The sequence below is a fragment of the Cyprinodon tularosa genome, unplaced genomic scaffold, assembly GCF_016077235.1.
Source record: "Cyprinodon tularosa strain WSP-4 unplaced genomic scaffold, ASM1607723v1 ctg71, whole genome shotgun sequence".
NCBI classification, from domain to species: domain Eukaryota; kingdom Metazoa; phylum Chordata; class Actinopteri; order Cyprinodontiformes; family Cyprinodontidae; genus Cyprinodon; species Cyprinodon tularosa.
The window spans coordinates 2,888,039-2,901,368 of record NW_024039463.1 but is presented as its reverse complement, the minus strand read 5'-3'; the positions used below and the strand labels follow the sequence as shown (position 1 = coordinate 2,901,368).

The 13,330-nt window shown below is 37.7% G+C and overlaps 1 protein-coding gene across 1 annotated transcript in view; it reads left to right on the top strand.

Annotated features, from left to right (window-relative positions):
- LOC119772452 (FERM domain-containing protein 5) overlaps positions 1-13,330 on the top strand; it is an 84,762-nt gene that overhangs the window by 66,540 nt on the left and 4,892 nt on the right. The window contains exons 4-13 of the mRNA XM_038268882.1: positions 2,362-2,440; positions 5,504-5,601; positions 6,204-6,327; positions 6,950-7,037; positions 7,778-7,866; positions 8,783-8,846; positions 8,951-9,042; positions 10,856-10,930; positions 12,039-12,107; positions 12,184-12,290. Of these exons, the coding sequence (XP_038124810.1) occupies positions 2,362-2,440; positions 5,504-5,601; positions 6,204-6,327; positions 6,950-7,037; positions 7,778-7,866; positions 8,783-8,846; positions 8,951-9,042; positions 10,856-10,930; positions 12,039-12,107; positions 12,184-12,290 (885 nt within the window). The remainder of the gene's footprint in view (positions 1-2,361; positions 2,441-5,503; positions 5,602-6,203; positions 6,328-6,949; positions 7,038-7,777; positions 7,867-8,782; positions 8,847-8,950; positions 9,043-10,855; positions 10,931-12,038; positions 12,108-12,183; positions 12,291-13,330) is intronic.

Genomic DNA, 13,330 nt, shown 5'->3' with positions numbered 1-13,330 from the left:
ATTTTGTAGTGTGCTAGAGCCTTGTAACAGCAGTGGCAGCGTATCCATGACACTTAGCTGATATACACCAAGCAGTATCCGAGTAAAAATCTGATGCACGATAGCAATATCAGTCATCATGCTGACCCAATGCAAAGGCTAGATCCTCATTACAACTTGTCACCCCATTAACCCCATCATTGACTAGCAGCAGCATCAAATTATGCCATATTGGTTATGATGGTGCAGCTCCTGGAATTAAGTCTCATATGAGCCTGATTTAGGCACTAGTTCTCACAACAGACGTACAGCTTAACCGGACTGACAGCGATCAGAGACAATTCTGTATTAAAATATCACAGAAACTGAAATCAGTACCAGGTAGACAGCGGCTCCTTAAAACAACAGACTAGCACAGCAAATTGTGAGGAGCAACGTTCAAGAGGAAATGCACCTGAAAACAGCTAAAGGCTAGGACAGGGGTCGGCAACCCAAAATGCTCAAAGAGCCAAAAAAAAAAATCTGTCTAGAGCCACAAAAATGTAAAAGTCTTATATATGACTCGTATGGCAACATGGGCTTTAAGTGTATTACCCACTATAGAAAAGGACTATGTGGGCTTAAATATATAATAAGCATTCATGATTAAATGTTTATCCTGGAGCAAATGTCACATAGTAGCATGAGGTGAGGGAGGAGCAGTGAACGCTCCCACCGCGCGCCGCTTCACCGCCCTTCACTGCGCGGTTTAGGTTTTTGTTGCATTGATGAAATTATAGAAACACAATAAATAAATCTTTCTATGGTGTTTCTATGTGTTTCTGTTGGGAGGAGTTGATTGAGTCATGAGGAACCAAGCAGGAACTGAAATCCATCAGAGCAGAGATCTCTTACCCTGAAATTCCACATCTTCCTTCATCATCGTTCCTTGGTGTGATTTATATTTTCAGGATTTGGGGAAAAAATTGAAGAAAGTTCCCATCCCTGCATCCGGGCGCTACCTGTTTGATCTGTGGACGGTTTTCCATCCTTGCAACCAAACTATATCTTCCTTTTTTCCCTTTGGGATCCATGGTCCAAGTTTTGACAAATTATTGTTTAAATTTATTTATGATACAAATGATTACAGCATTAGAAAACATATTTTTTCTTTGACCTCCTTCACACCATATTAAAACAAAAAAAAAACAAAAAAAAAAAACAGATTTTCATAAAGAGCCACACGTGGCTCCGGAGCCGCGGGTTGCCGACCCCCGGGCTAGGAGGACACTGATTCCAACTCTCTTTCTGGCAAATGTCCAGTCTGTGGATAACCAAGTGGATTTTTTACAGCCTGCTTCTAATTGTTTCTACAGAGTTGAAAATTTGTGCTGTTTTTTGCCTAACAGAAACCTGGCTTTATGAAAACATGCAAGATCTAAACTAACAGATCAATGAGCAGATCTTGACCACCAGTTCATAAAACCCAGGGAAGGGGACTCTGTATGTACATTAATGAATAATCTGCCAAGAGAATTTACTGCTGCGTTCATGATGCAGTATCGACTGTATGACACCATTAGATCACTGCAGATAAAGAACTATTTTACGTGGTTGCAGGAACTTTGTTTCCTAGAAAAGAAATGACACCCAGCTTTTACCATGGCGTCATCTTTTCCATGCAGTAGACGGCCCTCTGGTGTGTGTAATATTCATGACGCATAGAGAGCTATTCCGTGTTTGCTTGTTGCCATCTAAAATCACCTCTTCATCCTAGTGGCACAAACATATTGACTGTTGATGGGATGAATTGGGCCAAAAGAAAAAAAAGTGTCTGTGACCCAGGGAGGTACCCACTGTGCTACCGGACTGTTTTCAGTGCACATATTGGCAGGTCTTTAGAGAGGAGGTTAAAAATGGGGGACAGGTGGACTTGGACCTCTCCTTGGCTTCAACTCCAAGTGTGCTGATGATGTCACTACCATCAGGACAGTAACCTGGTATCAGAACCATAAACCCTGTCTGAATGCTGAGGTTATAGCTCTGCTGAAAGTTAAGGTTGCTGTGTTTAGGACAGGATAGGCATCAGCACGAGGTGAGAAAAAGACCAACCTCAGGTTTTGTGAGGGTCAAAGCTACATACAGTACACCCAGAAAAGTCAGGCCTGCTTCACTACTACTAATTATCTAGTTTTAGAGTTGCCCTTAAAGAGTACCAACAGATGTTAAATCATTTTTTTTTATTATTCCATTAATTTTGTTTCTATTTTCTTTACCTTGTTAGTAATATATGTGTATTGAACATTTGAACAAAAATCTTCTCTGTATGAGAGCTAAATCGTCCGACCCGCCATTTTCCCACATATGTTCCACCTCTAAATGTTTTCTGTTTGTCTCCTGTAGCTCAGCCTCCATTCACCATGTGTCTGAGAGTCAAGTTCTACCCGCCTGATCCCTCTGCTCTCAAGGAGGAAATTACCCGGTATGACACATGATTGCATTTGGCTAAAGGAGTTAATAAAACCGTCTTGCACTAATTTTCTTCTAAAGAGGTCGTTTGCATCTGCTTCAGTGAGATTTTCAAGAGATTTTCACCGAGAGGATATTTTCACATTTTATTGTAGAGGAGATGGTTGTAATGAAATCTCTGGACAAATCATATGTCATTCTTTTTAAAAAGAACATTATTTATAAGCATTTCATAATTAAAATAATTATGTACTTGTAAAAGACTATGATACATTTTACACATACACAGTTTTTACAGGCTGTAGGGTCGAAAGGAATGTAAAAGCCTTTCCTAGTAGCTCGCTGTGATAATGGATAGCACATTAAAATCTAAATCAGGCTAGATTTTTTTCTCTAGTTTGTAAAAGGCTTTTAGGTGTAGTTTTGTAACGGCATTTAATATTCAAATTATGATGCAAAAATAGGAAACATAAATAGAGAGCAGATTTGGTCCAGATGATGCTGAGCACATCCAGCTGGCGAATGTGTGTCTAGTGTCCACATGTTTTCATTACCAGACTGAAAAGAGAAGAGTCCACTCTGAGGCGTAATGAGATGCAGTGTGCACAACATAGAGCGTATATAATGAATAGAGTGGATAGAGGAGATAAAGGGGCAAGGAGGGCTGATTTAAAGTGTGAAGCGTAAAGAGGAGTGGGAGGGAAGGAGGACAGTATGATACATGATTATGGCAGTGGAGAGGTCAGTGCACAGAGGGTGGAAGAGGCAAAATAATCAGCAGTACACATGATTTGGTCATTCTGTCGCGTGTGCTGCGGATCTAAAATCATACACGCAAAAAAAAGCTGCTTTTACAGACATTAAGAAAATCCCTTTATTCCACTTAAAGAAATTGTAGATTATTTCAGATAGGACTGAATACATAAAGTCTTCCAAATGTATTTTTTTTCCAGGATTTTTTTTTCCTTTTTCTGTTTTATAATCACCACCAGTTTCAGCAGTATTTAATATAATAGAACACTGTGCATTATTTCTGAGGGAAGTCTTTAAACATGCTATAAAATGTAACCAGTATTTTAGCTATTGAAACAAATAAATAAAATGATACAGGATATCTCTGTACGATCTACAAACTGATTGGAAAATGCCTTTAAATGTTTCTTTTAGGATCAGATCCTTAATCAGACCTATGTCTGGGCTTTTACCAGGCCAGAATTTAATGTTATTGTAGCTCTGTTGTACGTTTGGGGTCATGACCCTGCTGGATTAACCCTCTGACCTGGTATTAAGTGTTTTGCAGATGTTGTGCCATTCAGCATCTCCCTACTCTAATCTAATGCCTGACTTGTTAGGTTGATGATAGACACAGTTCTCTTAATAGATTTTCCCACCTGAGCCGTGTGTTTCTGCAGGTCCTCCAGAATAACATCCCTCTTGAAAGCTTTTTTTTTTTTTAAACTCTTGCTTAACAATTTAGGTGGTCAGCCATGTCTTCATAGTTTGGCTGATTCCTCTTTTCTTTTATCTTTTTGGACAAATGGGTTGATAAAAACTCAATGAAATATCCTAAGATTGGGATCTAATCTTCTCTAAACCAATCTGAAACTTGCTCTCCAACTTCCTGTTGTGTTCCTTGGTCTTGATGATACAGTTTCTCCGCTAATGTTCTCTACCTCCAAGGCTTTCACAGAACATCTGGATTTATTCTAAGATTAAAACCCCTTACACACAGGTGGACTCTGGTAATTGGGTGACTCCTGAAGGCAGTTGGTAAAAATGAATTTTTACTTAGGTCTGTAAGAGTAAAAGTGACTAGACTTTGCATCAAAATGTAAAAAAAAGAAAGTTTCAATTGCAGCAAAAAGTTAACCTAGTAAACTAGCCCCACCCGCCAGCGGCCAAAATCATTTTTGGCTGCGAGTTTGGTCTAGCCTCGATCAATGCCCCAGGCTCTAGAATTGGCGGGCCAATCACAACGCAGACGTGTTTTGAATTTTTGGACGCAAAGCAGGTTGGGTTTTGAGGGTGGGACGACAAAGCTGTGTGATGCTGGAGAAGGCACAACAAGGAAGATGGCAACAACTATTGAACAGTTCTCGTTTGACTCAGCTTTGGAATCAGTTTTGGAAGGATTAGACTTGGGGTTATCGTTAAAACGTGAGCAGGAAGAGGCTCTATGCTTATTCAATTTCAAGAAGGACGTATTCGCTGTTTTAACGACAGGCTGTTTGCTTACACTCCCCCACCAGCTTTTTGTCGTGCTTCCTACGTCACAATCAGTTGCGCTCATTGGTCAATAGGCAAAGACATGGTTTGAAAAACAACGGGTTGTTTTTATCAACAATCTTCCGATGTCTCATTCATCAGGGCCAGACTAAATTACACATTTAAGTTCACATTTAGTCTGGTTTATCAGGCTAGCAAAAAGTGCAATTGTTAAAGGGATATGAAAACCGTTGCAAGGCAAGGTAGCAGCAGTAACACTTTCTCATGAATTTGTATTATTATGCAAAGGTTAACACATGTGTTTAACAAAAAGACACCGTTTTAAATTGATTCTTTTCAGCAGCTACTGAAATAGATATTATCAGCCTTTGTGGAGGTGCTGGAACAGCGAAGAAAGTAGGTCTGCCTGACTGTTTATTGCCTAAAAGCAGATGTTCAGTAATTCCACTGCAGTGTCCTTGCCTCTAAAAATACAAAGAACGATGATGGCAGGAAGTAATAGTCAGCACCACTCGTCATTATCATAATCTCTGGTACAAATGTTTTCTCATTAACGTTCATGCTTGAGGAGCCATGCGGTTGGATCAGTTAGAAACTAGGTCTGGAGGCTGCAGAAAAGACGAGAAAGAGCACTATGACTCCAGGCTGTTTCCAATCTTTCTCTTAAAAGAAAAACACATTAAAAAAATCAGTTTAACACCAAGGGAAACAATAAAATCATCCTTGAGAAGGGTGAATCAACTATAGGGATTTGAAATAAACTGAGTTTGTTGCATTTCTCCTCCACTTCTAATTTTTTTCCAATAAATCTGTGAAAAATGTGTTTTTGATATATGATTGTCTTCTTTAGATATCTGGTCTTCCTGCAACTGAAGAGAGACCTCTACCACGGCCGTCTTCTGTGCAAAACCTCAGATGCAGCCATGCTGGCTGCCTACATCCTTCAAGGTAAGAGAAGGAGACAGATGGAAATGAGTTGCTCCATTCTTTGCTGCTCTTTGCTTTATTATGTTCTGTAGATTGTTTTAATGATGAATGCCGTTTATCTAAGCCAAGGAAGCTAATTTCCTGGGGCATTTCTAGTAGCCTTAAAACATAATTAAAGGAAATACCCACTGATGTTTTCATGTAAGGCATGTAATCATCTTTTCACTCTCAATTTGTCTTTTATTCTTGATATGAATATGCAGGTTGGGATTTGTGTAAGGTGAAATTGTTTTCAGCTGGTTAAATTTTTCACACATCTGGGACCTCGTCAAACACACACAGCTGCAGAAGCAAATATCACATAGTTGACAGAAAGTCTGGCACAGCAAGCTTCACTTAAAAACACCAGATTGGAGAGGAGGGCAGGGAAACGTGCTGATAAATTAAAGATGGCTTGCCTAGTCAGCTCCTCCTGGCAGAGAGAAATCAGCTTCAGGCTCAGCTAAGGGAGTGTAATGTGGCATGAAGGACCGCCGATAATTCCGGCCATGTTTAGCCAGCCCTGCGCTGATGTGTGAATGAGTTAACCCTTTCTCTTTTACTTTGTCTTATGCCCCTTCTAGCTGAGATTGGTGATTACGACCCTGGGAAACATCCTGAAGGTTACAGCTCCAAATTCCAGTTCTTTCCCAAGCACTCGGAGAAGCTAGAGCGCAGAATCGCTGAGATACACAAAACTGAGCTAATGTAAGAGATAACAGACAAACTGATGTCTGTTTTACATTCCTGTAAATCTTTTTTTTTGTTAAGATTTCTAAATTTCACCTGACAAATATTCACTTGACTAGAGTTTAAACAGAACTTATGTATTAGTTATCTAGAAGATGGAAAACTGAATAAGATTTACCCATTAGATACAGTATAGCAGAGATACTAGAATAATCTTTTTTAGAATGGTTTTGTTCCAATAACGTATCAGTGGGAAAGCTGTAATATGACGTTGGGAGGGCATAAAAACTCACAAAGGCATAAAATGCATTGAGTTTTTTGTCAGACAGCTGAATTTTGAATAATTATTCAATCACATTAAGCGTGAATTAATTTTTTCAGAGTTCAAACAACAATGGGTTCATATTTTTCTAAGGATTTTTTAAATAATACATTTTAATGCAAGCTGCAGCGAGGATGAATGAGAAAATAACCCATGGTGGTGAGACACAACAGGAATATTACTACCTCAACCAAGTCAGATGTTATAAGTGATGAATGCTGCATAGCATTTTGCTGCCCACCTGTGGTCATTTCTTTCCTCTGCAGCTGTTTTTAGAGCTTATAATGAACTGACATCTGGACCATTGCTTTTCCTCAGAGGACAGACTCCTGAAACATCAGAGAGAAATTTCCTGCAGAAAGCCCAAATGCTGGAGACATATGGCATTGATCCACATCCGTGTAAGGTGAGGGGCATTTTTCCACTGCCGTTATTGCCATTTCATTTCAAACTCCTTTGTCAAAATGTTGCCACAGAAAGAGCAGAACTTGCTGAGACACACATCTTTGATAAAAGTCGGATAGATTAGTCCTTGTCTGTATTAGATGCTCTAAAATAAATTAATCTCATTTTACAGTTGTTGAATCACACTCTTAATTTTACTATTTATTAGGTGGGTAAAAAAAAAGTGCTAAATTTTTTTTCCACCATTATCATTTAATTAATGAATCTTTGAGGCATTTTTTAAACCATACTTTATTCGCCAAGATTTATTAAAGTGTGTAATTACTATTTTTAAATAATCAAATGTATTATCAACCATTAGCTATTTTTTACTCTTAACTGGTTGAAAGTTATCCTGGAGAAAAACCTTTAGTGTTGTACCTTCACAAATATTAAACATGGTATTTACAAAACTCAACAGTAATTTAACTAGAGCCACACACTTCAAACAGAATAGTGGAGGATCTATTATACTATGGGCCTCTTTTTATTCCAAAAATGCTGTTGGGGGTGTGTGACTTTATTAAATAAAAATTATACGAGTCTTTTGATTAAGCTATATCAGAAAACAACAAATGGATGAGATTTGTTTATTTAAAGTACATTTTACTTGAGTTCAGTAAACTGGTCTGTTTCTGCATGCTTTAATTTTTATTGAGGGGATCTAAATCTGATTGTGTGCATCTAAAATATGCATTTCAGGATGTGGCGGGGAGCCCTGCTTTTCTCGCTTTCACACCATTTGGCTTTGTGGTTCTGCAGGGAAACAGGAGAGTTCATTTTCTTAAATGGTGAGATAAAACATGTAAATACATACATATATTCAACATGATTTGATAGCGCTTACTCTTTCATTCACTAATAGTCTGACATGTGGAAGCTGGTATCTTATATACAACCTCCCATTAGAAAGACAAATATTCTACCCACTGGGCCACATGACCTTCATATGTGTTTTATTAATATTAGAACTAAGGACAGAACCCCATTTTACACCAAAAGTAAATTTAAGTAATTTGGATGACATTTTACTAATAGAAACATCTGTTGTTATTCTTTAAGAAAGTAATATTCCTCTAATTACTTCTGATTTTGTCATCTGCAATCTTTGCTTAATAGTGTGCTGTTTTGGCTGCAGAAAGCATAAGATATTAAAAGAGACAGGGAGGCAATTTGATCTGCGCTGATATATATTTTTTCCTTAACGATATGATCTGTACTATGACTGGTTGTACGTGGTCAATAGAGTCTGTCCACCTGCCTCTACATGTGTCATGAGGTTAATTACTGTGGCTAAATATGTTGTATATATTAGTAGAGGTGAAGAAGTGATTCATACTGACAGTTTGTACTTGAAAAAGATTTTCTTAGATATTTATAAACACTATTAACATATTGACTTGGTGCTTTTTTTAAATGCTCTTAATAATATAAGATCAGACATAGGCTAATCTGCAGTCTGGTGGATTCTAAGTCTTCTCTTTGTTGGGCTTCCGTTGCTCTTCAGATCAGTTCTCATGTATTCTCTATGCTCTGTTTATCCATCTCCAGGGACAATAATCACTAATTTGTTTTGTCAGCTAAACGTTGAGCGCCATGACTGTTTATGTGATCTCAAAGTAGTCGTCATGAATATTTAAAGAGGATGAAGCTTTCTGTCTCTGCTTGCTCGAATGTCTATCTATGATGGCTTGTTCTCTCGGACAGGAACGAAGTAACGAAGCTCAAGTTTGAAGCCAAGACTTTCCACATATATGCAAATCAAAAAGAGGTGAGAACGAGAATTTGGTGCATGCAGCTTACTCTGAAATGTGGCTCTTTTTTTTCTACAGCTTTTTTAATTTGACCTGCACATCTTCTTATTTCTGAGTGCAGGACAGAAAAATAATTTTAACATACTTTGCGCCCACGCCAGAGGCATGCAAGCACCTTTGGAAGTGTGGTGTGGAGAATCAAGCATTTTACAAGTGAGTCTGTCACTTCTGTATTTTATTACACTCTTTTTTCTTCCTAGTCTAGTTATTTCTATGTCTTCCTTCCTATGCACTGAGAGGCTAGGGTAACATCCCTATGGTGTCCTAAAAACCCCACCTGGAAAGTGAGCTATGGGTTTATGTGACATTTGGCACCTGAATGAGCTCAGGCACTTCAGTGCTTCTTCTGAGTTGCAGATGAGGAACTCCCATGTTCTCTAGCTGAGGGAAACAGATTACTATTCAAAAAGTTTGATCTTGGTGGCTTAAAGGGCAGTAGCAACAGAAGCTCTGCTAATGAAATGTGTAGATGACTTAAAGGACTAATGGTTTAAATGATCTTTCTGTGACCGATAAAGCTTGTAGGCATTGAGGAGCCACTCTAAATAGTATTTGTCTACTCATAACAGACAACTTAACAACTACAAAAAAAGAAAAAGCTTTACCTTTAGGTGTCTGGTCATGTCAGCAAAAACTGCAGATGTTTCCACAGTCGGTATTGCAGCTCTCTCTTTGTCCTGAAATAACAAATATAAATTTAAAGCATTTAAAATAACCCTTTGTTGATCTCGAAAAAGCAATTAGCACTTGTTTTTAGTTTATTATTTCCTGCTAAAATTTCTCAGGGAATAGTATAAGCGTTCTCCTTTGTATTAATAGAGAAATAGAATAAACCAGTACAATTATCTTCTATTGTCTCTCAGAGAGGAAACGTTTGGAAACCCCCCCATGTATAAGCAACATGCAGATACACATTAAGGAAAAAATGTACAAACAAAATATAAATAAGAGCTTTACAGTAATGGTAAATTCACAGCATAAGAAAAAATACTGTTCAGTTGAGTTTAAAATGGCAAAGTTATTTGTTTCCATTTAGAGTAAAAATCATACTTTAGGCAGACATCTTTCTATTTTTCATCTGCTATTAAGCTTCGCATTGAAGTTCAGTCCATATAAGTAAATTAGCTTGGCATTTAGGTTTAGCTGATTTAAAACAGGTACTCAGCCACTAATGGCTGCCTAAGTGTCACAGATTGTAAACATGCCAAAGACAGAGAACCTTAGATGATGATGCCTCATCATCCTCTGTTAAATCCCTACTGATCCTTCTCCTCTTTGTCAATGGGAGGTAGTTGACTGCTTTACTTTTAAAGTCTACTCTTCTATTTTTGAAGCATGTTCTGCCCAGAATGCTGGCATGATCAGAAACAGGGATTAGATAAAGAAAGAACAAAATTAGTTACCAAAGTACGCAAAAAAATAAAACATATTCAAAATATCATTATTCTAAGCTCTTACTGCTGCTACATCCCTTCAGAGAAGTACCTCTAAGGAGTACATAATAGTTATACCTCTTAATACTTCTACTTCTTTTTATCAAACGAGCAATAAATATCATTAGTAAAATATATCTAACTAGCATTTTAAAAACATCTGAATTGGTCAATTCATATTATTCATTTAAACTGTAAGCTGGACATGTATCGTTTTTTCAACTGTGGCCTCATCAGGCATCAGATTTCTTTCCGTGCATTCTTTCACAGTGCTTTATTGCAATATATTTGTCTTTTTTTTTGTATTTTCTTTTTGGGTTTTTGTTGTCATTTGAATTGTAGGATATGAATACGTTCAGAAAGTAATGTGTCCTATGAAAATGTACAGCTTGTGCAAATATGCTTGGCAGCTAAAGCGTTTCTGAAAAGGTCCTTGAAAATATTTCTAAAGAATTCTGGGTATTTTGCTCACTGACTTCTTTTCCCCTGTCCTTTTTTTTTTAACTAAATTTTTTTCCCCTCACTCCTGCCAGGCTTGAAAAGTCCAGTCAAGTACGTACAGTCTCCAGCAGCAACTTGTTCTTCAAGGGCAGCCGGTTCCGCTACAGGTAGAGTATCCTGTGATGACAGGGCAGAAAGGACACTGAAAAAAATAACAGTCGGGGGTGAATATAATTATCCCTAGAGGACGTGGCCTCCTGGCCTTTTGCAGAGCTTTGTCTCTGAGGATGAGTAAGTGGAGAGAAGAAAATGAAGGGGAGCTGATCACACTTTGATTCTGCTGGAAATATGTTTTGCTCTGTGGACATTATTGCAAATTGATATATTCTAATTTGATTAAAAAAAAATATATAAATCAGCCTTTTTGATGAAAGGTTTGTTAGCATAATCGCACTATTTCACTACAAAAATAAGTGCATTTACCCTTAAAGGTATAGTGGATAATTTTCTCCATTTTAAAAAAAAGAAATCCACATGCACAACCCTGTACCCACTTCCTAGAGGAAACTCCTATTAAACATGTTTGAGAGCGTGCACGAGCCCATTTCTCCTCATGCACGCTTTGTTTAAAAGTTGCAGTTTTCATCGCTCATACAAGATTACTTTCCAAAAGAAGATTCCCAATTTTTCTACTATGTCAGAATAACCACCGGTAAGTGAAAATGGGGATGAGAACGTAGGACGATCTTACATAAACATATCAGCACAATGATTGACAATTATGAGGACCACTTATTTTTATGATCCACCTGGAAAAAGAACATGATTGGCCAATGGAGTGTTGGAATCGGGAGTGTTGGCCTAGTGGTTAGAGCAGTGGACTTGTGCTCTAAGAAGGATGCAAGTACCAAGGTGCAATGTGAGATCAATATAGTTCAATTTTAATTTTAAATTTAAAAAAATGAATGCATAGTTTTACTCTTGAATAATTAGATAATATTCACTTGATATAAAACAATGCATTTTTTTTTTAAATGTTAATAGTCATGTTCCATTAGCAATGTTTCTCACACATCTCCTCAGTTCAACAAAAATTGATTTATTTTAAGAAAAAATGGCTTATTTAGATTTCAATTTTTTGCAGTGTATGTTTTGATACAAATGTGTTTGTGTGGCTGATAACTTCCTGCACTTAAAGCCTATAGTGCATACATACCTTTTATATTTTAATGTCTTTACTAATTCCCCTGTCACTGTCAATTTATCTTACAACAGTGGAAGAGTGGCGAAAGAGGTGATGGAGCAAAGTGCCAGAATCAAACGGGAACCTCCTGAAATACACAGGTAGACGTAGGTTTGATATCAGACATTTGTTACAATCTGTAACTTCTTTTAATGCATTTGTCTATTTTGATAACAGGGCTGGCCTTGTGCCCAGTAGAAGTTGTCCATCCATCACCCACGGGCCTCGCCTCAGCAGTGTTCCCCGCACGCGTCGGAGAGCTGTGCACATATCAATCATGGAGGGTAAGACAAAAAAACCTGTATGTAGATTCATAGGAAGCAATCAGCAGAGTTAACTTATAAACATATTCCTACCTCTTAAACCTGTTTTTATTTTTGTTTTGCACAATCAAACATTTCAATGTGTCTTTAGTTCAGAAATAAACACAAAGTTGTGTATGGGTATGAACTAGAAAGGAAATGTTTTTAAAATGTTAATAAAACAATCATCTCTATGGTGGAAAAATGTCTCTAAAGCTTCCAAATAAAATCCAATGCAACCAAAGCAGAAACTCACCTACTTGATGAATAAAAACCTGTGTAGCTGTTCTATGAAGACCTCACAGGTTTGTTACAGAAAGTCAGTGATTAAACCATATCGATATGATGAAGAATCACATCTGACAGTTTGCTGGGAGGAATTACATACCTGATAAAGCATGGTTATCCACCTTAAGTGACTCCAGGCAGAACATTTATATGATGAGCAACCAGAAGCTCATTGCAGTCGAAGCATTTTGTGGACTTCATTTAAAGCCTCTTTTGAAAAACAAACAAAAAAAAAAGAACCGGAAGTTTGTATTTTACCATAAACCATGAAGGAGACAGCAGAAAAAGATGGCCGAGGTAGATGACAGAAAGACTGAGCTTTTTTTCCTCATACGTGGCTCATCTAATCCTCAGTATGAAACATGGTGGCGATGAGGGGATGCTTTTGTTTTCTCCTTTGGCAGATCGAAATGAAGCTACAGCTGTCACAGAAAATCCTTGCATGTTGGGACAGTTCAAGGGCTATGGATACTAAAACAAAGCAGAAACGTACCTTTGTCTGGGTTGAGACAGACCGATACAGAAGATCGTTCCTGCCTACAGCTATAGACACCTTAAATCAACTGGATAAAAATGATATGAATAACTGTAACATTTAATTTCCCTTTGGAATTAAGAAAGCATCTTAAATCAAAAAATTGTGCATAGCTGATAAGTCATGTCTAAGGCTGTGCATTTAAACTGAAATAAAGATCCTTTGGGTGAGAGACAGACCCCCCCCTCCCCTTTTTTTC